The sequence below is a fragment of the Drosophila nasuta genome, chromosome 3 (assembly GCF_023558535.2).
Source record: "Drosophila nasuta strain 15112-1781.00 chromosome 3, ASM2355853v1, whole genome shotgun sequence".
NCBI lineage: Eukaryota > Metazoa > Arthropoda > Insecta > Diptera > Drosophilidae > Drosophila > Drosophila nasuta.
In genome coordinates, this window is record NC_083457.1 from 19,376,577 (window position 1) to 19,402,662 (window position 26,086).

General features: G+C 36.3%; 1 protein-coding gene across 1 annotated transcript; it reads right to left on the reverse strand.

Annotated features, from left to right (window-relative positions):
* Nucleotides 1-1,710: 1,710 nt before the first annotated feature.
* LOC132791549 (uncharacterized) lies at nt 1,711-3,583 on the reverse strand. The gene is made up of 4 exons (XM_060800513.1): nt 3,416-3,583; nt 2,946-3,346; nt 2,769-2,885; nt 1,711-2,713 (listed from the first exon to the last, which is right to left on the reverse strand). Exons 1-4 carry the CDS (start codon nt 3,563-3,565, stop codon nt 1,765-1,767), a joined length of 1,617 nt encoding a protein of 538 aa, XP_060656496.1. The 5' UTR covers nt 3,566-3,583; the 3' UTR covers nt 1,711-1,764.
* Between the last annotated feature and the right edge of the window lie 22,503 nt (nt 3,584-26,086).

The following is a 26,086-nucleotide window of genomic DNA, read 5'->3' on the forward strand; positions in this document are numbered from 1 at the left end:
GCTCTTGGCCAGCCCCAAGGATTGTCTTCAGGTGGTGGTGGGAGTGGGAGTGGGTCTTGAGGGGACTGGCTTATGTCTAGCTAATGTATTACTTACCATTTGCCATTATTATGCTCTTTGCTTTTTTCTATACATATCTTTTATGTATTATTGTCAATTATAAAATAGCGGCACAATGCATGCAGGCAACGACTGTGGCTTTGGCTGCGACTCCAGCTCCAGCTCCGGGTTCAGGATCCACTTCGACTATTGTCATTGTCCTGGATGACATGGCCATTGTGTATGGCACAATAGTCGTGGTACTAGCGCAGCTTCTATTCTCCCCGCCATTGTCGTCTTTAAGTTGAAAAATATGCAAATAAATAAACATAAAGTAGGTAAAATTGTCTGGCCAACAACCCGAGTGCGCCTGAGTGGCCTCGTCCTGTTTACTTTACTTTTGCCAATGGGTTGGGCTGAACGAAGACTCAGCAGCCTGCCTTTTGCCATGCCAAGTAGACCCGAGAGGCTTGCGCTTAAAGTGTTAATGGTGTGGGCGAGTTACCTCGGCTAAGAAGAGCACGACAACGAGCATCATGACCCTTTGGGATGACAACTGCAAGAGAGTCGTGAGGGGTGGAGATAGATATCATCATATCATCCCTCTCTCATCTTACGTTTTACGGCTGAAAGCTGAACTTGCCTCCACAGTGACATGATAGTTAATACTTATCATTGAAGCCATTATGAATTTACATACATACATATCTGAAATGGAAACCGAAGTCAACACACAAACACACATACACAATGCAAACAGATTGGATGAACATGAAAAGTATCTAATGAAAATTCCTAAAAAGATTATTGCGTAGGGCATTTTATTATTCATACGATGTCAGTTCCAGGAATTCGTATCTGTATCTATATGATGGAAAACCCCTTTAATTTTAAATCATCGTCTGAGTAAATAGAAAAACCCCTTTATAGAAAATGTGGTCAGAGGATTTACCACGAAAGTTGCGCGTGCAAATTGTGATAAGATATTAGTTTAGAAGTTTCAACAATATTTTCATCATTTGAATATTAATTGCGAACTAGAATGAACTTTAAACTTTGCATTACGCATTGCAGTAAATGAAATTCTTCGCTAATAAACCTAATTATATTATAAACCTTATAAGTCAGATAAGATTAAAGCTTATAGGCCATATATTTTATTACATAGTATGTAAAACATACAGAGCTTGAAAAACTAATTTAAAATATGTAGTCTTTAGAATTACATTTCTATATTGATCAGTCAATTATATATTAGAAAAATAAGTAATTTAAATAAACATTTATGAGTTATATGATATTGTTATATCTATCTAACTTTAGACAGTTGCATAATCTTAACAATTTAAAATATTTGTCTTTTTTTTAAATCAGAACACACATGACAAATCTAAAATAAAAAATACTATAAAAATACCAAAATAACAAAACCAACACATACATTCATTATTTTTAAATTTGTATTTATATTTATTAAATAAGAAAAATATAGTATATACAATAATTCTTAGTATGTTTATCATGTTATCATTTGGCTTAACGTATTGCGATGAAGCTCGGTAAATTTGTAATGTGACGAAGCACATTCAATAATACAATTTCTAAATTAAAATTTCATTGTAATTTAATTCTATATATATTCAAATTTTGTGAATTTCATTCAAATCATATTAAACTGAATAACATTTAAAGCGTTAATTAATTAAAAGTATTTCCTAATTTCATTTAATTAGACTCTGCAAGGGACTCAAACAGCAGTCTAGCCGCATTTCGTAAGACCTTTCCATTGGTATTCTTGGGAAACGCATCCACAAATTGGACTCCAGAATGCAGCTGTTTGTACTCGACACCAACACGCTTGGCCACATGCTCGATGATCGTCTGCTTGCTGATCTCGGCACCCTTATTCTTGATGACGAGGGCACCGGCAGCATCGGTGCGTCCCACATTTCTGACGCCAACAACACAAGCATTTTGCACCTCTGGCAGCTCACAAATGATTTGCTCAATCTCATTGGGCCAATAGTCCTTGGACTTGTACTTGAGCACATCCTTCTTGCGATCAGTCAAGAAGAGATTATTATCGTCATCGAAGTGCCCGATGTCACCTAAATCGATCCAGCAATCCTTGATGGCATTGGCAGTTTCCTCAGGATTGTTTACGTATCCCTTCCATTTGATGCCCACATCAATCAGGATCGTGCCGGTTTCATTGTGTCCAAGTGCATTACCATCGTCATCGACTACCATCACTCGATTGCCGTGCAAGAGACCACCCACAGAGTTGTCCCTTTCCACATCCAAGCTCATGGAGACGCCGCTGGTTTCAGTGGATCCATATGTGAAACAGATATTGCAGTTTTTGGTCACACTCTTCGCCTTCTGCAGCACCGCCTTCGTGAGCCAGCCACCAACGATGGCGACTAACTTGAGACTGGCCAAATTCTCCGGTGTGGCATTTGGATGTGTGAAGACCTCATAGGCCTGCCAGGGTGGCATGGCATACATGGTTACCTTGTGCTGTGCGGTCATGCGAATGAAGCTCTCGGCATTGAAAGTCTCATTGAAAATGATCTGTGTGGAGCCAAAGAAGTATGCTAGCATTGTGCAGGAGAAACCCGTCATCCAGTCCAAGGTGGCGCTCGTCAAGACGACATCAGTGCTATTCGTCAGTCTGTAAAGCAATCAGATTATAGTTGTATTCATAAGAATTTGTTATCACTACTTACTGAGCTGTTCTGGCCACGTGTCTGTGGGATAGGCACACAGCCTTGGCGGTGCCCGAAGTGCCCGATGAGCATAGAATGACAGCTGTTTGATCACCGCCCTCAGCCAAGCGTTCAGGTCTAATAAAAAGCAGAGTTTATTAATGAATGAAGTTTTGGTTTTGTGGATTTATTACTCACTGATAAAAGCGTTCCATGGGATGCGGTTTCAGCAGATCCTCAATATTGGGAATACCCTCAATGCGTCCAGTCATCGTGATGAACTTGGGATTCCATTCGGCGCAAACCTGTTTCATGATCTCGTAATCTTCAGCATCGACGAACATAATCGATGGCTTGGTCAGCTCGTACAGTTCCTTGATAACCTCCGGTTCTTTCATATACGTGTAGGCAACGGCATGGAATGGTGTTGTATTGAAGAGACAAGCAACAGCCAAGGAATGGGGATATGTGCTGGCCCTGCCAATAATGCCGATGACATCTTTGTGCGTCAGCTTCTCGCTCTTCAAGTACAACGCCAAGCGAGTAGCCCAGGCAAGACTCTCCGCATAGGTCACAACACGTCCGTCTGTATCTGAGATCTTATATAAGAGCAGCACAATGAATTACATCATCAAATTCCTTTTTAGTTTCTCAAGTGGTGTTGTTACCTGCACAACATTATTTGGATAATTCTTCATCGAGTTGAATGCTACTAATCCCATTGAGCAATTGTAGTCGTAGAATGGCTGCCTGGGAAGTCCACTCCAGATCTTGGTCTTCTCATCGTAGAATGTGGGAAAGAGAATTTTTGTTGCCATTTTGACGATTCAAGTGTAACCGATCAACTGTCTATTGCAGCATATGGATCTCAGTCTTTATATATCATGCAGCAGTAGAGCCAGAAAATAAATTTGCATATCTCCAAAAATATGATAGTGACCAATGCTTATCTTATGTGATATAGGTACGCCAGATGTGTCAGGTTTCAATTAGGTTTTCCACAGCAGATTAAACACACTACTGTTTACGAAGACCCACAATGAAATTTTTAAATAACTAACAGCTTATCTAGTATTGCTGCTTTAATTTCCTTTAGTGCACACTACCTTTTTCAAAGCAAAGTTGCCAGTCACTTGGTATTATTCCATTTTCATTCTTAAATTGCTTTGCGGCATATGCTAATAATTATATGTATTCTTTGAGAGATTATCGAGTATGATTAAATACCCTGTGGATGTAATACTTTAAAAGGGGGGATTTTTGTTATTGAAGAGATAACATTTTATTGTTTAAAAGTAAACAATCATGCTTAATCTACAAAGGTTGCTCAAGAAAGACAGCGTGAACTTGACTTTGATCATGCTCAAAGAGTTTAATAAACCTTTATCTCAAGTGTAAGGGGTATTAAACTATCTATTTATCAGATATTCAAGCTACAATTTATGCAATGAATATATTTTATAAGCTGTAATTAACAACCTTCCAAAATGGTTTGTTGATAAAGCCAAATATTTTGTTCTTACGTGTTCCTTATGTCTGTCAGATTATTTTATGGCCTGTAAGGAGGAGATGAAAAAACGCGATGCGAAATACGCAAAAAATATGAACACAAAAATAAACAATTACGAGCAACAGGACAACAGCTATCCACACCTAACTGCCTCGCCTCCCCTGCGGAAGCCTCCGCCCTTGAGTCGAGAGGACTTCACGGTCGGTCGACCCTCAGCTTCATCTTCATCTTTTGCAGCTGCCAAAACAGTCAAGTGTTTCTTTTTTCCGTTATTGCCAGGCAGCCCAGCCCTCAACGCTCAACGCTCAATGGCCGAACATCTAATCGAATTTGATGGCTTCACACTGATAAGAGCAGCTGCTGCTGCTGCTGCACCTTCCCTACCTCTGCCCACGAATCCGATTTTTATTGCCTTTCATATTATTGTATTAACCGTGGCATATGCTTTAAATATTGCCTGTCCCTTTGCCATTTGCGTTGGCTTTTGTTCAACGCATTTTTGTTTTTGTTGTTTGTTGTTGCTGCCATTATTGTTTTTTGTGCAGATTTCAGCGCCGATTTTTATGTTCGGCGTTTATTATGCCTTACTTTTTCGCGCCTCTTTTTAACCCCTTATTTTATGTGCCATGCCGCTTGTTGTTGTTGTTGCTGATGCTGTTGTCGTTGTTGCGTGTGTCGACCGGAAATGCCTCATTTTTAGAAGTGTTTTGCATTTTGTTGCCGACCGATTCTATGCTGTGTTTTTTCCTTGTTTTTTAACAATTGTAAACGCGTTTTCTTTTTCCTTCTTTTTGTGTTGGAGTTTTGTTGTTTGGTTTCTATTTTTCTCCGCTTTCGCTTATTTGTGAGATATATGCAAATGTGTTGGCAGTTATTTGTGTTGAGGATTTGTTTTAGATCCGTTCATGTTATGCATATGTATTTGCGTTTTATTTTAGTTTGTCAGTCGGACATGGCATATGGATTTGGATATGGTTTTCTGGGTTCGTTACGAGTATTATTTTGTTGGGGGAAGCTTTCGTTTGATTTATGCTGCTAAATATTTTAGATTCCACAAATAGTTTTCATTTATATTTAGTTACTTTTTTCATACATCGATAAGCAGAATTTATTTAAATTCAAGCTGAATAATTCTTAGGAGACTCAGCAACTTCTTATATCGTTGTCATCAAAAAAAAATAAATAATATAATTTCATGTTCATACAATTTTTTATCACAAACGAACAACTTATAAATTTCTAAGAATACTTCTAAATATACCAAATAAAAACTTTATTATCAAACACGTAGGTGATTGATAAATCTCATCAGAAATTACGTATTGCGTTCACAAAATTTTCATGTAGTCATTGGGAATCTCCTTTACAAATTATATATTATTTGAATACTCTTTGTGATAAGATAGTAAAAAAGGTTCCTATTTATTAAACTTACGAAAATGTTCTTTATTTTGATAAAGTAATGGAATAACCATTTATCGAACGTCACTCATACGATGGTATTTACATCACGTGAGTCTGAAAACATTGCCCTATAGACTTTAATAGATAGTTTGCTTACGTCTAAATATTAATACGGAATTCGCATTACTATTATTACGATATGATAGTGACATTCACATCTGTTAATATTAAAGCAAAAGCACGTTAACGATTAAAATTTATACTCCGATGACGTAGCACTCTATTATATTCATTTATAACTAATTGAACTGAATATTTTTTATAGTTTTGTCCAAATTTTGGAAGTGTGCAAGTATTTCAGTATTTCAAATATAGCTTACTATGAAATTGTAGAGTATTCAGTATGATTGAAATACGTAAACAGCGATATATACTTTCAAATATTTTCTTTGATAATAAAGATACTCATTTTCTCAACGATAAATTAAAGAAATAATAGCCAATAAATTAAAGAGATGAATCATACAATTTTAAGGTAAAAATTCCATTGCCAAAACTGAATTTCTTTAATTGAATCAAATGTGAATGAAACAGTTAGTCATCACAGTGATGTAGGTCAAAGCAATATCACAAAGTTGAAATGCAAATTCATTGTTTGATTTCTTCAACTCTCTTTAAAGGCGATTAAGCTGAAATAACAACGTTTACCTGCCAAAATAGAAGGAATAACAAAGATAATAACAAAAATAAAAAAATATTGAATAATTATAGTTATTATCAAATGATAAGTTTTAACAATCCACGCGAAAACTTAATTGACCTTCACCCCTCCGTCGCCTCACCCAGCGATAAAGAACTTGTTATCATCCATTACCTTGCCATTGATGAAGGTGCGAAGTGTGCCTGGAGTTATCAGATATGCTTCCGGTCTCTGAATATCAAAATAAATATCACACGCTCTACTCAATATTGGAACGGTAGACCAAAGTACTGTTCAATAGTTTATCATACACTAGACAACAAATTTGACGTGTCTTGAATAAATCGCATGGAAATTATATTAATAAAACTAATCCACTTTTATTTAGTGAAACTTATTTGATTAGAATCGAATTTTTTCTATGAACTTTTTTAATATTTTCCAATCATCACACGGAGCTCTAGCCCCATGTATTGTACCAAAAGGCGGTATCCTGTTTGCAGGATATACATACGTACATACATATATGTAACATAAAGTATATTTGTAGCTGAGACGATATACCCATATCTTATTTTGTTGACGACCCGGTATAATTTGGACTTTATCGAATATTTTGAACACAAAAATATATGTTGATATATACGTAATATAGCCTTCAATGATTTCGATCGGATAAAAGTTGAAGAACTTTTTAAGAAATAAAAATGCTTACTGCAATCGGAATTAAATTGCTTTCGCTGATAATCTGGTATATTTTGCAAGCAGTATTACATCAATATACCAAATATATCTATTGGTATATTTTTAGTTTTATGGTATAATAATTTGTAAGATTAATACTGCACTGCCTTGCTTTCATTAAAAATGGATAGCGAGTAGCTCACAATCGAATATACTCGCTGTAGTTTTCTTTCTTTTTTTTCTTTAAATTGATTATGCTTTAACGAAAAATTAAGTGTTTAATATTGATCTTATTAAATGTATCCTAACAAAACCATACATAATTTTAATCAATTTCGATTCTTTCTCTTAGTTTGTCTTTCCGCTTTTACAAAATGTTCCAGTCACTTGCAAAGTATTAAAATTGCATTTGTCGAATTACCACACAGAAATAAAAAGAAATCAATGTATGAGCTTAATGCAAGTTCAATTTCTGAAAGGCGTTAAAAGGCAGTTCGAGCGTCGGCATCATAAATAAAAGAAATGAAATCATTTCAAGCAATTTGTCTACAATTTTGTGTCACACTTTCTGCGCCATTTCTCACATGCCATAAAAATGCTACGCACACACACACACACACACACACACACTAACATGCACATACAGCAAACTACAAGCCAAGCTCTGAATCTAGATTCAGACTCAGACCCAAACGCAGACGCTATGGCAGTCCAGGAACAAGTTGGCCACCCGGCAAGGTGTCACGCTGATAAATGGCGCTGCCTTACTTACGCCAACTTCTCTATCGGTGTCTACACCTCTGCCATCCGCCTCCCCTTCACCCTGCCCGCACACACCTGCTCTTACAGTCTTCCCTGCTCCATCAAGTTTACCATGCCCTCTGCCATTTTACGTTTATTTTTCACAAAACTTTTTTTCGTGTGCCAATTTCGAGAAAGATTTCCTTTAAGTGTAATAAAATGCAGTGTCGCTGTCATAAATCTATTCCGCTCGATTGTCGACGATGACGCACAACCGCAAAAATTGAAATGCATTGACATTGAAAAATTAATAATACCCAAAAAGTGTGGGCGATGCAAGAGCGGTAGCGAAAAGTTTAACAAAGCGCGTCAATATTGGCATTAGCATTGGCATTTTGTTACCATACGAGTACCATATATGCAAAAATTTTGTCGCAACGCTAATACGGAAATTAAATATTTTCCAAAACACATCAGACAAAAACGTAGAAAACAGGCTGCAATAAAAAAAAAATAACTCGAAGGGGCCAAAAAGAAAAACCGCCTCGAAACAATTTCAAAACATTTTCGTTGACAGCGGCCCGGCCAGACAGACCTGACAAACAGATACCAACACACACACACACACACACATACACGAATGCTGTCCCTGTTTGCGCATGAAAGTATGCTACATAAACTCGTACTGCGTCAGCAAGCCAAGAGTTTATTGCACGTGTTCCGCAAATCGCATTCTCCTCGTTTACACTTCTTTTCATCTGCTGCAATATTGAACAAAAAAAGCTAGGAGCATAACTAAATATGTTATTGTGATTTATTAATATCGATATTTTATACAGTATTTCACCTTCATTACAGTTATTATTATTATTACATTACAAAATCATAAATGCGTAAGTTAAAATTACAACAATACACATTGAAGATACATTTATACAGATACATACATAAATACCTTTTTTTTTGGTAATCCACTATGAAGTAAATTAAATTTACTTGTGATTTATTTATTTATTTTAGTAATTCTACAATTGCCAATATAACACCTTTAAAATGTCGTGATAGAAGGAAATTTAAGCTAAAACTAAATTAAATTAAAACCATTTTAATACGAAATTATGAAATATTACTTAATTGAAATAAATTATTGAATGAATTATTTTAATGAATTTAATTCATTCAACAATTTAATTCAATTTATTAATATTTTCTAGTTTCGTGAAAGTGATTTTAATTTAATATAGGTGAAGCTTGAATTTACTTCTAATCATACAGTGTTATTTAATTCTATTGTAATCTTATTGATAAAATGTTTTTGTTGTTTCTTTATAATGTATAACTTGTATACAGTATACCAGACTAAGATGTAATAAATATTAAATGAAATATTAAAAAGTGAATTTAAAGATGATTTCTTTTTAAATATTATAAAAAACACCGTTTCTTGCAGTGAGAGAATTAGTTTCCCAGAAGAGCTCAACTTATTCATACGAGTCTGTATAGTTCGGTACTGGCAAAAACGTTTCTGGGAGCTGGCTTAAAAATTCTAATAACACAAATATTTGCAGATGAAAGAGGTACTAAAAGGCATTTGGCCGCACACTCCACTTGTCAAATGCAGAGCGAAAGAGACGGAAAGTGAGTGAAGTAGAGTGGAGTGGGAAATAGAGGAGTGCAGCGAGAACGGGACATATACAGTTACCACCGGCTGGAAGAGAGTTAGGAGATAGGAAGTTAGAGCTCCATCGACTCCTAACCCTCTGGATACTCAGTACAGTTGTCAGTAGCAATCTCTCGCTCGGATGGCAGTCACTGTCACTCCATCATTTTGGCCCGGCGTTGGCATACTTTTTGACAACACCAGGGACAACAACAAGCCACAGACAAACTAACAAAAATTGTTCACACACTCACACACACATACAGACAGACAGACAGACAGTCAGACACAGTGACACGCACACAAACAAGCAAACAAAAAAAATTTGTAATTTTCGTTGCATGTTTGCTGCGTTTTGCACTTTTACTGCACATTTTTCATTTGCTGCACTAAACTTTTTGACATGTTGCTGAGCAAATTGAATAAGTCTGCAAAACAAAACCAACAAAAAAACCATCTGCACAACAAAAGTACGTGTGTGCACAAGTCCGTGTCCGATTCCGATTCCGACTCCGCTTCTCCAACTCTGACTCTGATACCGAATCCAGCTTCGTGAGCTGCACTAGTCAGAATAATGCGATTTGCATTGCATTGTTGTCTGGCCTTCTGTTAATCGTTTTCTAATGAAGTTAGCGCCTCGTCAATGCTTCAAATGATTTCTGCCCACATCCAGTGCGAACTCGTAGCCACAATCCTGTTTAACGAGCTTACACAATTTCGAGCAGACACCCAATAGTCATTTCGCAACTGCAATTCGGTGTCCAAATTTCATGTGAAACTAGTGAGCAATAATAAAACCTAAAGTCGGTGTGAAAGTAGACCTCAGTGTTAGTGAGCTCGACTGAAAATGTCTACATGGAGATATATTTTAAAACGTTAAAAATTCGCAAATGAATTTCTGTTATAAAATAAAAAGTTGTAGAGGAAAAATAAAAAAAATTTTACCACTTTAAATGCATTTATCCAATTATGATTTAGTTTTTATTTTCCATAAATAAAATAAAAAAAATAAAATCAAATTATTATTTACAGCTTTTGAGTCACATAACTGTGGATGACAATGTCGTATATTTTAAGTAAAGTAGTATATATGTATGTAGATCCTATATGAAATATATCTCCTAGAATATATTAAACTTGGTATATTTTAACAGTGATACCGCACTAAAAATGATTAGGGGATACATACCTCAGACTAGACTACACTCGACTGTAGCTTTCTTACTTCCTTGTTTTATCATACCCGCTACCTATAAGCTGCTAATCTGATATACCATAGGTATTTTTAAAATGTTTTACTATTTCAATATGCCAAACATATCATTTCGAATATTTTTAGGATTTTTTTGGTATATTAATTTAGTATATTCTAAATTTAACACCGCACTGTTTTGCGTTCATTGAAATTCTCACAATCGAGCATACTCCACATGGCTTTAATACTTACATTGTGAAATTTCAATTAAAATTACATTTTACAATGGAAATTGAAAAGTTTGTTTTCGTTACTTCAAATACTTATTACATATCGGTATTTATTGAGTAACTACGTATTACAAATGAATCTAAAACTATTTAACTTTCATAAACTGCTTATAAAGCTTCTACATAGATATGTATGTATGTATATCCAGTTTCGTATAGTCTAGTTTGCTCTATTGTGCAATGTTTACTTGTTTGCCTCCCATTCGATCCTAATTCACCTGGTCTGTATGTATGGCATGTTAACACCATCAACTTCTTGATCTTTCTTATGCCGACCCAAATTGAATTTTGAAGCCCTTCGTTCAATTCATGGAAGAAAAGCGTAGAAAATAAAAGAGAGGTAAGTGTTTTTCACTTAACAAACCCATACATATCACAAACTCAACACGCACTCCCAAACACATACACTCACACACACACACTCTCGCACACATGCTTAGCTTGTATTGTGCAATTTCAGTTTTGGGTCTGGACGCTGTTCACTTTGTCTTGGCGTTTCGACACGATTTTTCTTCATTTTGCGAAATCAATCAAATGCAGGCCGTCTCCTTGTTTTTGGGGCAGCAGCTCTTGCTCTTGTTGTATTTGCTGTTGACCAGTTATAGCCATGGCCACTACTACGTGCAGGCGCCTGGCCTGTCAACACAGGCCAAGCCAATACCGAGTGGGTAAAAGAGTGTGAGAGAGGGAGAGGGAGGGGGAGGAGAAGAGCTTCCTGGCAGCCTGTCCGTCAGTGCGCCTGGCTTACTTCACTGGCTGCCAGGCTGCTTGTTGGACATTCATCAAGCCATTTCATCTATTGACTGATTGATAATATTTTTGATAAATGATTGGCGGCGACGTTGTCGTCCTGCCTTTGCTTGAACCACACGGCCTTGCCTGCCTGCCTGCCTGCCTGGTTGCCTTCCGGCCGGGTTATTTACGGCGTGCAAAAGAGCCAGGCAAAGGATTTATAGGTACGCTGCCGAGAGCTGAGCTGATGCAATATGCAAATTGATGGATCCTCGATAGGTCATGTACATATGGTTTGGGGGGCCCAATACTGGGCTTATGGCTTAAGCTTGTTAGTTGATTGAGCTATCCGTTCGTTGAGAAGGGGATGGCAACCTGGCACTATCATCCAATAGTCTCATCACATGCAGCTCATCATTTTTCATAAGCAACAACAGCAGCAGCAGCAGCAGTTGGAGCAGCAGCAGCCATGCGCATAACGAGTTGAACTAATAAAAATTAATTGAAACATCAACATTAACACCACACTCCAAACGATTAGAATCAGTTCCAGGCAGGCGCACACATTAAGGTGTTGTATTGTTGCTGTTCCTCTATATCGTTTGCTTGTTGTTATTGCTGTTGTTGTTGGCAGTCGGGCACGCGCCAATGTTTACACGGCTCATGGCACAGGCGACAGCCAGAAGCGGGTGGTCAGAGAGACAGCGAGAGAGGGACAGAGAGAGAGAGAGAGAGAGAGACAATACTGAAGGTGCTGCCCATATGCGAAGCAAGAATCACAACAATCAGCCAAGGCAGCCAAACCAACAGACAAGCAACACCACAGCAACATCGGGTAACAGCAACAGCAACAGCAACAACATTAAACACTAACAACAACTTAGGGACACGGCCACATAAAACGCCCACATCGGACGCGCAGATTCGCAGACGGACGGACGCGCTTATACAATAAGCCACACACACACTCTGCAGAGACAACGGACAATGAAGAAAGCAAGCTTGTGTGGGGGATAGCAAGGGGCAAGCAGTGAAGAGGCGCTGCACAGGCAGAATTCAACGTACGTCGACGGCGGTGGACGTTGGACGGAAATTACAGGTCCGCGCCAAAAGGTAGCTAAAATCTTTCGTGCAGAACTTGATGGTGTTGCCTCTTCCACATTTATGTGGCACTGGGGCATGTTCACTAACTAAAGTTGTCTGAAGACGTGAAATAATTCTAGAAGACTTTCAAGCAACATAGCAATAAAATATATAACATGATATTACATATAATATAAATTAAGTTAATATAATATTGATTAACCATATTAATATTGTCTACATTAATATCCTATTTATTGTTGAACCGCTTTAATTATTTTTATTTAAGCAAGTGCAGTTCAAGTGGCACAAAATGAATTTAATAGTTTATTATTGTTACATATTTATTTATATGTATATTTTTTTTTTTAATTATTTTTGTGGTTCCTAATGAAAGTTCTGTTATTTCCAATCTGTAAAATAAAATATGATAAAGCGTTTTTTTGTTGAAATTAGTTTATTTTTGATTTTATAGGAAAAAATATTTATTTATCTCTCTTTTCTGCTATACACATATGTATTTGATATAGTTAAATTAATATTTTATTTATTTTTAAATTTTTTTGCTTTCAACACTCTGCATATATTTCCTTGGTTGGTAGAGTATTTAATCTTCGCTTGAGTACTCAAAATTTCCCTTTGATGTTGTGATTCTTGTTGCCTTCGCGTTTGTGCTGTGGTGCTTCCACCTGAGCTGAGTTAAGCGCCGCGTGACTTATTTGATTGTTAAACAACATAATCTGCTGTAGCCTGCATGTCGGCGTGCCTGTTGCCGCTTGTTGCCAGTTGTCGTTGTCGTTGCCAATTGATTTTGGTCAAGTGTGGCAAATAAGTGAGCAAACACGAGGTGCCCAAGTGGCCACGCGAGCAGGTGGCTCCAACATAGCATCTGGCATCTGGCATCTGGCAGGTGGCAAGTATCAAGTGCAGAGACAACGCTCGAGTCTGAAGATGCTGCACAACGGATTGACGTCTCGTTTGGGAATGGAATGGCTTGGTGTCGGAAGCGTCCAACACCCGTAAGCCAAACGCAATTTAAGCAATTTGCAATAAGGCAACCGATGACTGCCGACTTCAATTGCTGACTGCCTGACTGCTCGACTGCTTGCCTTCCTGGCTGCCTGTCTTTGACAAGCGATTCTATAAAAAAAGATGAAAAAAAAATAAAAGAGAAAAACTTTGTCTTTGTTTGTGTCACCGTCTCTTTCTCCCACACGTGTAATGAAAATGCAGCGTAGCGGAAAATCGCGCCAAAGACACAGTGCAAAAAGTTTTGGATGTGAGAGTGGAAATTGAAAAGTAACGGACTGAAGTGCCAAACTGCCCCCACAAAAAGACTCGAACAAAAAACACGCCAACAACAGCACCAACAACAACAACAATAAGACAAACTGAAAGTATAAAACGAAAGAATATTGTGAAAAAGGTATGAAAATTTCGTTCAAAATTCATGCAGGAATATTCCGAGGCAAAGTCAGCGAGAGTTGGAGAAGCGGAAGCGGATTGGCAACTGACTCGCTACAGGCCTTGTGTGTATGTGTAAGTGTGTGTGCTTGTGGGTGTGTGTGTGAGTATGTTTTTGGGGGCGGTGAAGCTGCACTGCTGGGGACACTGAGAGAGTACTGAAACTGGGATTCCAACAAGGGGTCTGCTGTCGTGCGCACTTTCTGACAGTCAATATTGCCGGGCGGACAAAGCCACTTTAGGTGTTATTGTGTCAATGTCTCGTAGCCAGCGTAAAACCCCCTGAAGTGCCTGCCCAAACTGCCAGAGTGGATTTTTTATACCCGCTACGTATAGTATAAAAGGGTGTTATAACTGTGTGCCACCACAAAGTAAGTAAAGTAAAGAGGAAGCTGCCTTGCATACAATATAACTATTGTTGATCAGCATCAAAGCCGAAACAATAAGCCATGCCAATAGTCCAATAGTCAGGCATTGGAGAGCTATCCTCTTATTTTAGTTTAGTTTAGATTTAACAAACAATTTTAAATGCCATCGGTGTAAGTTATTGTAGAAATACTTTGATAAGTGAATATTATGACAATGTGAGCGAATAAGGTATATTTTGTCCATGTGGCATTTACGTAATAAACCTTATACCAAAATCTAGTATATTTTGAATATATTCTACTATACTTCATCTACTTACTTTTTAGTAAAATCTAATATATTTTGAGAATAATTTGGGTATATTTTACTATACTTTACTAACTTAATTTATACTATAATATAGTATATTTTGTGTATATTTTTCTAGACTTTATTTATATACTAAATATTTATAGAATATTTTACTGGGCTTTACATACTTACTTTATAGTAAAATATAGTATACTTTGTGTATATTTGGGTTATATTTTACTAGACATTCCATTACTATAGATGCATTATTTCTTAAAATGTAAATGCGAAAGGTAGAAAGGTGTAAAACTTTTGTCTGAAACAATCGAAATTGTGGCAATGTGACCGTGTCTAGTATATTTTATATGGTATATTTTGAATGTACTGATATATACAATTAGTACAGACTTATGATTAATATACATATATGTGAAGTATATGTCATTAATCAAACTTTTACTAAAAAAAAAAAAAAAACAAGTTAAAAATAGGTAGTTAGTATTTTACAGTCAAGTACACTCGACTGCAACTTTGTCACGTGTCTGTATACCCTTTGCGAAAGTTACTTAGATTACAATGCCAAAAGTTGATTAAAACAGGCAATTGTTACTTAACATATTCAATAAAGTTCACAATTCAACAACAGTTTCTAAAAAATTGGTCAAGTAATTTTATTTGCCCACACACTACCAATAATATTGGTGCACGCATTCGCTTGAAGTATTTTACAGTCGATAACACTCTGGAAAACCATTTTCAGTCGTTTTTTTGCTTGCATTATTGCTGCTGCAACAGTTCCAAACAGAAATTGGTAGTTCATATTTTACAGCAATTTCCATTTTGCCATATTGTCAGGCTTCAGTTCACTCAGCTTCCCTCAGCTGCCCTCAGCTCTATGCTTTTGCAGTTTCTTTGCTACTCCACTCGCTAGTTTTCTACATGCAATTGCAATGCATTTTTATTATTTTTGCCAAGCTTCATTTGGTTCTGACTTGGGACAAACACTATTGCACTCTTGGTTATGGTAATGTTGTCTATACTATATACATACTTGGCGAATAGTTTGTAATTTGCCGATGCAGCTGAAGAGCAAACAAATCAGAGTTAATTTCAATAATCAGCAATTTTGTCGCATGCTCTCCATAAAGTACTACACTCACTTCATGTTCAATTCGTTGCGCTTCCTGTTGGCCATAAAAAACTAGAACGCTGGGTTGGCTTATTAATGGCCAAGAACAGGACAGCTGCCAAGCTGTACAACTGATGCGCTACAGTTTGTGCTGTGAGTTTAATAACTTTGTCAATAATTCAAAATAATATAAATAATAGAAATTTTATTTTATAAACTTTAAAATACAATTTGTATAAATTTTATTCATAATATAATTTTTTAAAAATGCATTTTACTTACAAAATGTTAGCTTCTATTGCAGTTAGTTGAAAAACAAATATGCTGCACTTAGAGTGTGGCAATTGGTTTGGTTATACGCTACATTATGGCCACAATGTAACTTGTGCCACACTCGGTCGGTCGTCTGTGCTGCTGCTTGCAACTTCCTCTTGGCAAATTAAGGCACTTGCCCAGGCAGCGGCTGTCGTTCTGACAATTGCCTTAAACTATAATCAAGCGGGGCGAACTGGCTAAAAATAAAAGTGGCCGGTCAGCTAGGCCTGCCTGAGTGCAACACATACACACATACGCAGAGAAAACTAACTAACTAGTTCTGCTGCGGAGTAAATCAGAGCCGCATCGAGCCAACGAACCGGATGCTGGTAATAATATTTAGATTTTTAGCCCTAGATGCAAAACTTTATGCTTGTTTAGATAACATTATCTCGCTCGCTGGCCGTGGCTTGCCGTTGCCCCGGGTTGGTCAAGGCAACTTTGTGTCCAACTTGTTTCTTCTTCTGCCTTGGCCAAAGGAAAGTGTGCTGGATGGGGGGAGGGGGGAGGAAACTTCGCTAGCACGCATAAACTTGGCTAATTTACGATTGCATTGTGAGCATTGGACTGGCCGTATAATTAGGAAAATTAATTTGTGTACTTTAACACAGCGACAACATGAAGACGGTGGCGAAGAGTGCGAGAGAGCAAAGAGTAAAGTTTTTAATTTTCATGATGCAGATAATGCCCATTAAAATACGTTGCTAACGGTGACCAACACCTGCGGCTGATCCTGGCCAGGTTGCACTTGCTTTTCCTTGCCTTACCTCGACTCAGTCGAGCCGTGAACTAAGTGCATTAAAAAATTGCAAAAAGAAATTGTAGCGGCCGAGGATGAGCAGCAGCAGAAATGGAACAGCAAATGGCAACGGCAACGACGACGGCAATGAAAAAAAATTATGATTATTATTTTTTATTATAGAGCTGAAAGAAAAGTCGTCCTTTGGGACAGCAACGGCGACGGCGACTGTGAACTCGCGTCCTGTGTTGCTGGCCAGACCAGGATGCACCGGCCTTTTGAACTTGTCCGGAGTCAGTGCACGCCGTAAAAAGGCGGAGTTCAGACTTGTTGTTGTTGTTGTTGCTGTTGCTGTTGCCGCCGCCGGCGGTAGCCATTATGTATTATTATTATTCAGCCCCGTTCTGGCAATGCATCCACCTCTCGCTTTTTCCATTTATAGTATATATTTTTTCCTGTCCAGCACTCGAGCTGAAAATTATTACTCGAAATCAATTTCATGCAATTGAAGCACTTAATTTTTACCAATTCATTAATTGATTTCGTTGCTGTTGATGCTGCTGCTACTGCTGCTCATTTCACAGAGGAGGCGAACTTATGGCAAACAAAACTGCTACGAAAAGAAAAAAAGTTTTCCACACTGTGATGCATTTTTGATACCCTGCTGATGCCCAGAAACTTATAAACAATTTAAGCAATGTTTTAATTATTTACTTTTTATATTTTGTTAAGTAATAATATATGATAATATAACTGACTTAACCTTAGTATAGATTAGCCTTGACTAAATAGTTCTCTGGCTACAAATTAGGAGAGTTTACTTTATATGACTCTCCAGTTTATTTAAATTTTAATTCACATCTTTTTACACAGTTGGGCATACCCCATTTGCTTTTTGCAATAAGTGCTCATATCAATGCTGGGCAAATAAAAATATTAAGGGAGTCTACTTATGTACGTAATAAAGCCCATTCGAGACTGAGTCCGAGTTCCCATTTAAATCGCCTTTATCCCTTTTGCTGGCAGCTTTTAATGAGTGTTCAGCGATGGATGTTGCAGTTGAATATCAAACGGGGGAGGAGGAGGCGTGTGGAGGCGTGGCGTGGATTGTTCGGTTCACCGAATGCTACTTGACCAATTTACGAGTTACGAAATGGTGCAGGGGATAAATTAAGCAACTTTCTGTTAAGTGTCGAATGTAAAATTCCATGTTGTGCGGCAGCATAAACATAAACAAATAAATGCCATGCACAACTTTAACTTAAATGTAATTTAATTAATGTACAATTGTTTATTTAGTGGTTTTGCTGAGAGCTTGCTGCATAAAAAACGAAACAATTATTTGTTTTATTTTAAATACCCTATTAAAAAGAAATTAAAAAGGTAGATGCTCCAGTTTTTAATCATTTCATTTCTCTACACAGAAAAAAACACATTCTAAAATCAAGAATAAAATATTGAATCAAAATTATATGTTGTTAACGTTGAACCGAGCAGGAAAATTCTTAAATCAATATCGAATTTCTAAAAAAGTTCTAGGCTGCCCATTCTTGAAAAAACAGATTATATTATTGTTAAAAGATTGGAATAATTTTAAAATTAAGTCAGGAAAGTAAAACCTTAAAGCAAAGTTTCAACATAAATTGCTTGAAATTAAATATAAAAAATCTCTTATATGCTAAAATAGGCCTAATACTTATTTATAATATTTATAATTTTTATATATGTTGTCTAAATATTTTTTTTAATATAAGTTTCAACTTGACACTTGAAACTCAGAACTATCGACCACACGGACTTATTTTAAATTATAACTTTCAACTTCCATTATTTAAAAGATTAAAGATTTAACAAACTTGAGAGCTTTTCAATCTTCAAACAAGATTTATTACAAATTTAATTAAATAAAACTATTAATTAACGAAATCTTGGTTTAACATTTTTTAACATAAAACTTTTTATTTAATCGAAAAGTTTTCGAATCCAGATTTGAAATCTACATTTCAATCTTAATTTTTTGTCTGCATGAAATTCAAACAAAGTTAATTATTTAATTAAAAAAAAAAACTATAAATCCTCCATACAGGGTATCTCTAAGTCTAAACCCATTCAGCAAGCATCTATTGTTATTATTGGAAATCTGAAATTCCGCAATCCGCAATGCGATTGCGATTGTGACACAGCCACAAACAAACAATTGTGCAAATATTTATTCAAGTTTGGTAAAAATGCGCGGTTCTCATTTTATTTAATTCAATATTAAATATTCAATGGGATTTCAGCATGGCTCCAGATGCTATAAGTACCCATTATATTCGGAATGCTCTTACAGAACGAATAATTAATGATAAATGTTTTAATTGATTGTATACATTTTCATTTCAATGCCTATTTAAAGGCTCGATGACCACTTGAGTGGTTTCCTAGATATTTTCATTAATTAAATTTAACCATTGATTGATTTAAAGACATTCCATCAGCACTTTTGGTATTCACTTTACTCACCATTGTCACAAATTTTACTGCATTTCAAAACTGTTTTACAATTTATGATAATTTTTGGAATTACTCGAAATGAGCTTTAATTAATATTTCACTTACCAGCTTAATAAACGCCGCTGGGCACGCTTTGTATTAGCCTAATTAAAGTCATCAAATTTAATATTTAATTATAAAAAACATATTAATTTAATGCAACCGTTAATAATTTCCATGCCGTTTAAACTTCAGTTCAATTAAATACAAATTATCGTCATTGTTATCATTTCACATTTTTTTTTTGCAGCGATGCTTTTATTTTTATGCTCGATTCTTTTTTTTTTATTTTGATTTTAATTAAATTATTCAATATTGATTTAATGCATTTGCATAAAATACTGGCGCTGGCATTTATTAATATTTTTATTACTGTCCCAACGGGGGGAGAGAATGCAATCCTTTAGGATGCAAAAACAAAAAAAAAAAAACAAAGCTCATTGCCTCACTTTAGATGCATTGCCACGCCCACATCGCGCCATTATTTGCTGTAATGTTCGTTGCCCTTCTGCAAGTCTGCAATTGTTGTTGGCTGATTTTTTAATGAAACGCTGAAGTATAATTTATGAATTTTAATGAGTTGCCAAATGATGCCGAAGCGTTGATTTTCCATAATTATTAACACAACGATGCTGGACCGTTGATGGCAGCAGCATCAACAGCAACAGCATCTCCATCAGAAGCAGCAACAGCAGCATCAACACCAGCAACAACAGCAACAGCAACAATGCTGGCAGTCTGTCTGAGCTGAATGCCAAATGAATGGGTTGAGGATGGATTCTGATGAAGCGAGGGGGGGGGACACTGGGCTCAGGGGAGTGTCGTTGCCAGGCCATTTGTCTGCCTGACAACCAAGCCGATCTGCAGAAGTGCAAATTCTCGTTATACTCTCTCATTAACTGTCTGTTAGACCAGCTGGCATTCTAGTGAATGAAATAATGATGAGATTATCTCACAGCTTCCCAGATCGATATTAATTGTGTAAAAATACACGTATTGATTTACAAAGCAAGTGTTAGGCCAGCACATTAAAGCATTTCCTTTAAAGTGTGTTTCATCTTCGGGGTCAATGCGAATGTTGAAAAATTGCTCATCTGTTTGTTGACAGTTGGGCTTTTAGCATTGCCTATGAATTGTTTCTCTTTATTATTATTATCTTTTCGTGTTTCCTTATTTTGTATTTTTAATTAACAGATTAAGCGCATTTCGTGTAATTAAATACAAAAAGACATCGCACCTTTAAGGAGACTTTAAACATTTCGTACGAATTTTTCAATTGATTTCTGTGACAAAGCCTGGATTAACATCGTATAATTGGCACAGATGCAGATGCGGATAATGAACGCTCACAAAGCCGCAGCTAATATGTGTGCGATGTAAGCGATGCCAATAATGCTTAATTAAAGCCAATAACTATAACAAAAAGCAGGCGAAGGGCATTACATAATGAAATTAACTAACTAATATAAACGTTGAGTTTACTTAATTAAAATGTACCAAAGCGAATATGGCGCAGCTCATGGCCAGCTTAAGCGCATGAATAATACCAATACACATGGACACACACACACACGTACACACACATACAAATGTTTACCCTGACGATAACAAACACAATTACATGCACAAAGGGTGAATATTTGATTTTAATGCGATGGGACTAAGCCGGCTTACCGGTCGTATGATTAATTGTAATGTGTTGCATTACATTACGTATACGTCACTGGCAACACTCGCGAATATTCTATTGAATTGTTGCAGCTGGCAGCCGGCTGACTGACGCATGCAACAAATGTCGATAGCGCAGTCATCGAGGCTTTTTCGGTAAAGTTTAATTATGAACTGCAACATCGAATATATTTAAGTAGATGGCTTATTTATGTTATACGTTACGTACTGCGAAAATGTGATAGCAAGTGCTTAGTATTCAAATCCGACATTATGTTATTGATATAAGCTTAAGATTGCACAAGCAGTTCTCTAATGAAACAAAACATAATTAATTTGGCAAACTGAAGTCAAATTAGTTACGTATGTTTTCACATAGAATTCATTTAAACAGATAATAAATAAGAAGGCTCCAGAAAGTCGAATATTCTCGACTGTGAGATACCCACTACTCATTTTCAATAAAACCAAAACACTGCGATATTAATCTTAAAATACTTAAGAATACTTTAATATATTAAAGATTATATTTGGTATAATAATATACTATTACACCGAAAAGTACAAAATATTAATGAAAAACAGTGCGGCGTTATTCTTAAAATATACCAAAGAATACTGAAATATACTGAATACTATATTTGGTATATCAATATACTATTACGTACAAAATATACCAAAGAGTAGAAAATATCAATGTAAAACTGTGTGGCATTATTCTTCAAATATACCAAAGAATACTTAAATATACTAAAGACTATATTTGGTATATCAATACACTATTACGTACAAAATATACCATATAGTAAAAAATAATACTACTATATAACGAAGTCCGTATTTGTTATTTCAATATACTATTATGTATATAGAGTACAAAACCTTATATAAATTTCCTGTAGGCATAATGTTATAATACGCTTCTACCCAATGCTACGCATAGGAAATACTAATTTAAGCCATTCGAACGTCTTAATTAATACACAATATCTCAGGCAAGTGAATTGACCCCTTCCGAATATGTTTGGTATTCATTTCATTAGGATCTTGGCAAATTTATAAATGAAGTCATCACTCGCGGCTCCACTTGGAAATTGCACATCTCAGGTAAATGCCAAATAGTATGATTTAATTGTTAAACATTTTCGGCAATTGCTAAACCAATATTGATTGCAATTGCAACTGCTGCTGCTGCTGCTGCTGCTTATGTGTGTTTGGCTTCAGGTGCTGTTTTGCTGTCTTGGCGCCAGTTAGGTGGTCATGCAACAGCGTGGCAATTTCTGACAGCAGACATTACAACTTAAAGTTGCCTAATGCTAATGATAATGCCTACTAGAGTCAACACACACACACAAACACTCAGCAGCAGGTTGATGCAGCATTAGATGCAAATGCGAGTAAACGTTGAGATTGTCAGGCGGCAGACGTTAGTGGGTGGTTAGCCAGAGGGAACGTTGGACTGCATATGCAGATGGTATTAGTGGGGTAAGGGGGAAATTCAGCACGTACGCTTGTGCCCAGTATAGAGTATAGAGTAAATGAACTCGTAATACACTGACACGTTTATGCACTTAGAGAGGAGATGATAGTTGCTCAGAGGCAGAACAGCACTTGGCACATTTAGAAGGCCCTAACGGCTGGCTGTTGGCCTGGCTTGCTGCCACTCTGCCTCTCTGCCACTCTGCATGCCTGCCTAACGGTAAACAGCAATCACTGCTAATGAGTTTTATTGTAAATTAAAATTGCAATCAGTGTCAGGCAGTCGCAGCCAGGCGCAGTCAACGACGACGACGACGTCGCATTGTTGCCACACAAACTCATACGAGTGTGTGTATTCTATAAACATGCACATCAGAATGTTGTAGATGAGACTGAGCTGCATGATAAATGCAATAAATGACACTGTCGTACCGTTGGGGGCATCTCAAATCCTTGCATAATAAATTTGCCAAATTGCAAACATTAAATAAAGACAATACGTAATGTGCAATGACAAGCCAGATGCCAACAACAGCAACACCAACAGCAACAATGACAACATCAACTGGCTGCAGCCAGTCTGAGGGCAGCAGACCTTGTTTAAAGGCATCTCATTGCAGCAGCCACATGTTGCCCACAGGGTCAATAGCACTGCGACACATCAGTGTTGCACAACAAAGTTCGATTTATTAAGAAGAAATTAAAGAAGGATTATGTAAAATATTTAAGATATAATTTTAATTATGTTAATGCGATTATCATTACATTCTTAGACAATTTTGCACATGATTGCTAAAATAGTGATTAAAATGCAATTTATTCGAGGAGAATGTTAATTGCAATTTCACATTTTGTTGGCCTGAGAATGATATTAATTAAGTGTAATGACAGTGAATTAAATATCAATTTGAAATTGGTATATTTTGTGCAAGGCAGGTTAATGTTTCATATATGTTCTTAATTGAATTTCACAACTTTTTTTCACTTGCGTCTGGATTTTATTCCATTTTATATCTATTACATTTCATCGATAACTCTATAGACAAGGGCTGCAACCTGTTATAATGTTAAAGCTTTAAAATTTCAACTATCGTTGTAACAATACAACTATTCATAAAATTTATTTTTTTTTTTTAATTGTTACCTTTAGTAAATATTTTATGCTCTTTACATTGTTCTCTTCAAATTGGCTACATGCTGAATACTCTACTTGTGCAGCACTGTTGCTCAAATGCTCCACCCCCCAACCGAGTGTACGTGCATTCAGATACACACACATACAAGCAATTGTTGAAGTCATTAAAATGGCATTTATCATTTCGAGAGAGTGAGAAACAGAAAGAGCGGGAGAGAATGTGAGACAGGGTAAGGGTAAAGGGAAAAGGGAGAGTGACAGCGAGGCATGGGGACATGTGCGATGCTGGCTTATCGATATGCCAAGTTAATAATTAAAATCGTAAAATGCGTTAAAAGTCTATCAGTTTAATTGCCAACAGTGGCTACAACTATCAGCAGATGGCAACCACCGACAACGCCGACGACGACGTCGACGTCGACGCTGACAGCGACGTATCTGCTGTCAATGACACTGTGATGAACTGCAAGCTGCCAGCAACCTGATGCCTTTTCTATCCGGCTTGCCAATGGGGCTGATCCTGGCCCTGCTGATGCTGCATTGATATGCAATTAACAGAGCCGCGAGACGATTTTGCAAACCAGCAACAGCAACAGCAACAACAACAGCAAAAGGAACAACAACAAGAGCAAGAGCAAGAGAAACGGGACAATTGACGCAGTGGGATTTATACTATAGTCGCATGCATTTTTTATGATTAAATAATAGTTGCAGTTTTTTAAATGCTGCGACAGCAGTCAACCGCCCATTGAGCCAAAGAGCCACTGAGCCTCTGAGCCCACTGCACAATAATTGAACAATTGGCAGCTGCCAGTGGGGAAATGTTTCCCCAAAAACTAACAAAAAGAAAGAGAGAAAAACACAAAATTATATTGCTATGGCAACGGATTGACAACCGAAATATATTCATTCCGAATACTTTAAATATTAAAGCATGTAGTATTATATTTACTACACAGTATTGTATTAATTGTACCATGCCATCATAATCTTTTATTTTAAATTCGGCTTCATTTTGAGCATATTGTGATTCGGGCTTTATGCTGTGGGTTTTCCGCTTATATTTTATTTGATCATTTCTTTTTTTTATTCAAGTTTGAAAATGTATACAGCGTTACTTATTATTGTACTATTTATGTGTTATGCTCTATTGACCCAAATCCATCATAGTTTACAAAAAGCTCATTTTATTAAAATTCGTTTTTCACCTTTTTCCATTACGAATTGGGGCATTGCTTTCATTTTTAATATGCGCAACAATATTCAACGTATATATTTATCTTATTAGATAATTGTGTGATTTTACCAGATGATGTCTGATTAACTTAAAAATAATTATGCAACAAAATTGCAAAATTAGGAATTGAGTCCAGAGACAATATGGCAAATCCATGCACAATTGTTCTGATTTTAAAATCATATAAATATTTATTTTGTACTTTTTTTTAAATATAAATACATATGTTATAATATTATTATTTTTGATTGTCATTGGCAATCTAGTATATTTTGTTTCTGTGGGTTATTTTAAATGTAGTACTTCCACGATATACCGAATACGATCTTCGGTATATTCTAGTAGTTTTGGTATATTTCTTAAATATGTTAAGACTTGGTTTTAGTCCATTTTTTTTGTTTTCATTCAATTTTAATCAATTTGTAAATTGTTTAAATTTGTGTCTCTGGCAAATATTTGAATACCATAACAGAAAAAAGAGAAAATCATAAATATATATTTGTTAAACATGTAATAGATGCTTAAATTTGAGTTATTTTACGCGTATACTACAAATTTAGTAACAATACTTACTATATAACACATAATAATATACGGTATATTTCTGTTGAGAATATAATTGGTGTCCGATGGCGTTGACTCTAAATACTCGATTAGAGAGTTCCTAGCTATTGTATTTTCAAACTCAGAAACTCTGAAAGCATTAATTTTGGACGACTCCATTTCAGCAGATTAGAGGAAGTAAATAACAGTATCATAGACGTAGTGAAATCATGAATACATAGGAATATAATATGCATGCGATTGACGAGTCATAAGCCAAAATTGAGTTAATTTCGATTGCTTTTGTTAGCTTCGATTCCGATCTGGAGTTGGAGCATTGAATAGTGAAGCTTGGTAAGCTGATGGAAGAGTGGCATCAGCTGACAGCCAAATACAATGGCAATCGCATAAATAATGCTCTGCTGAGCCGCATCGA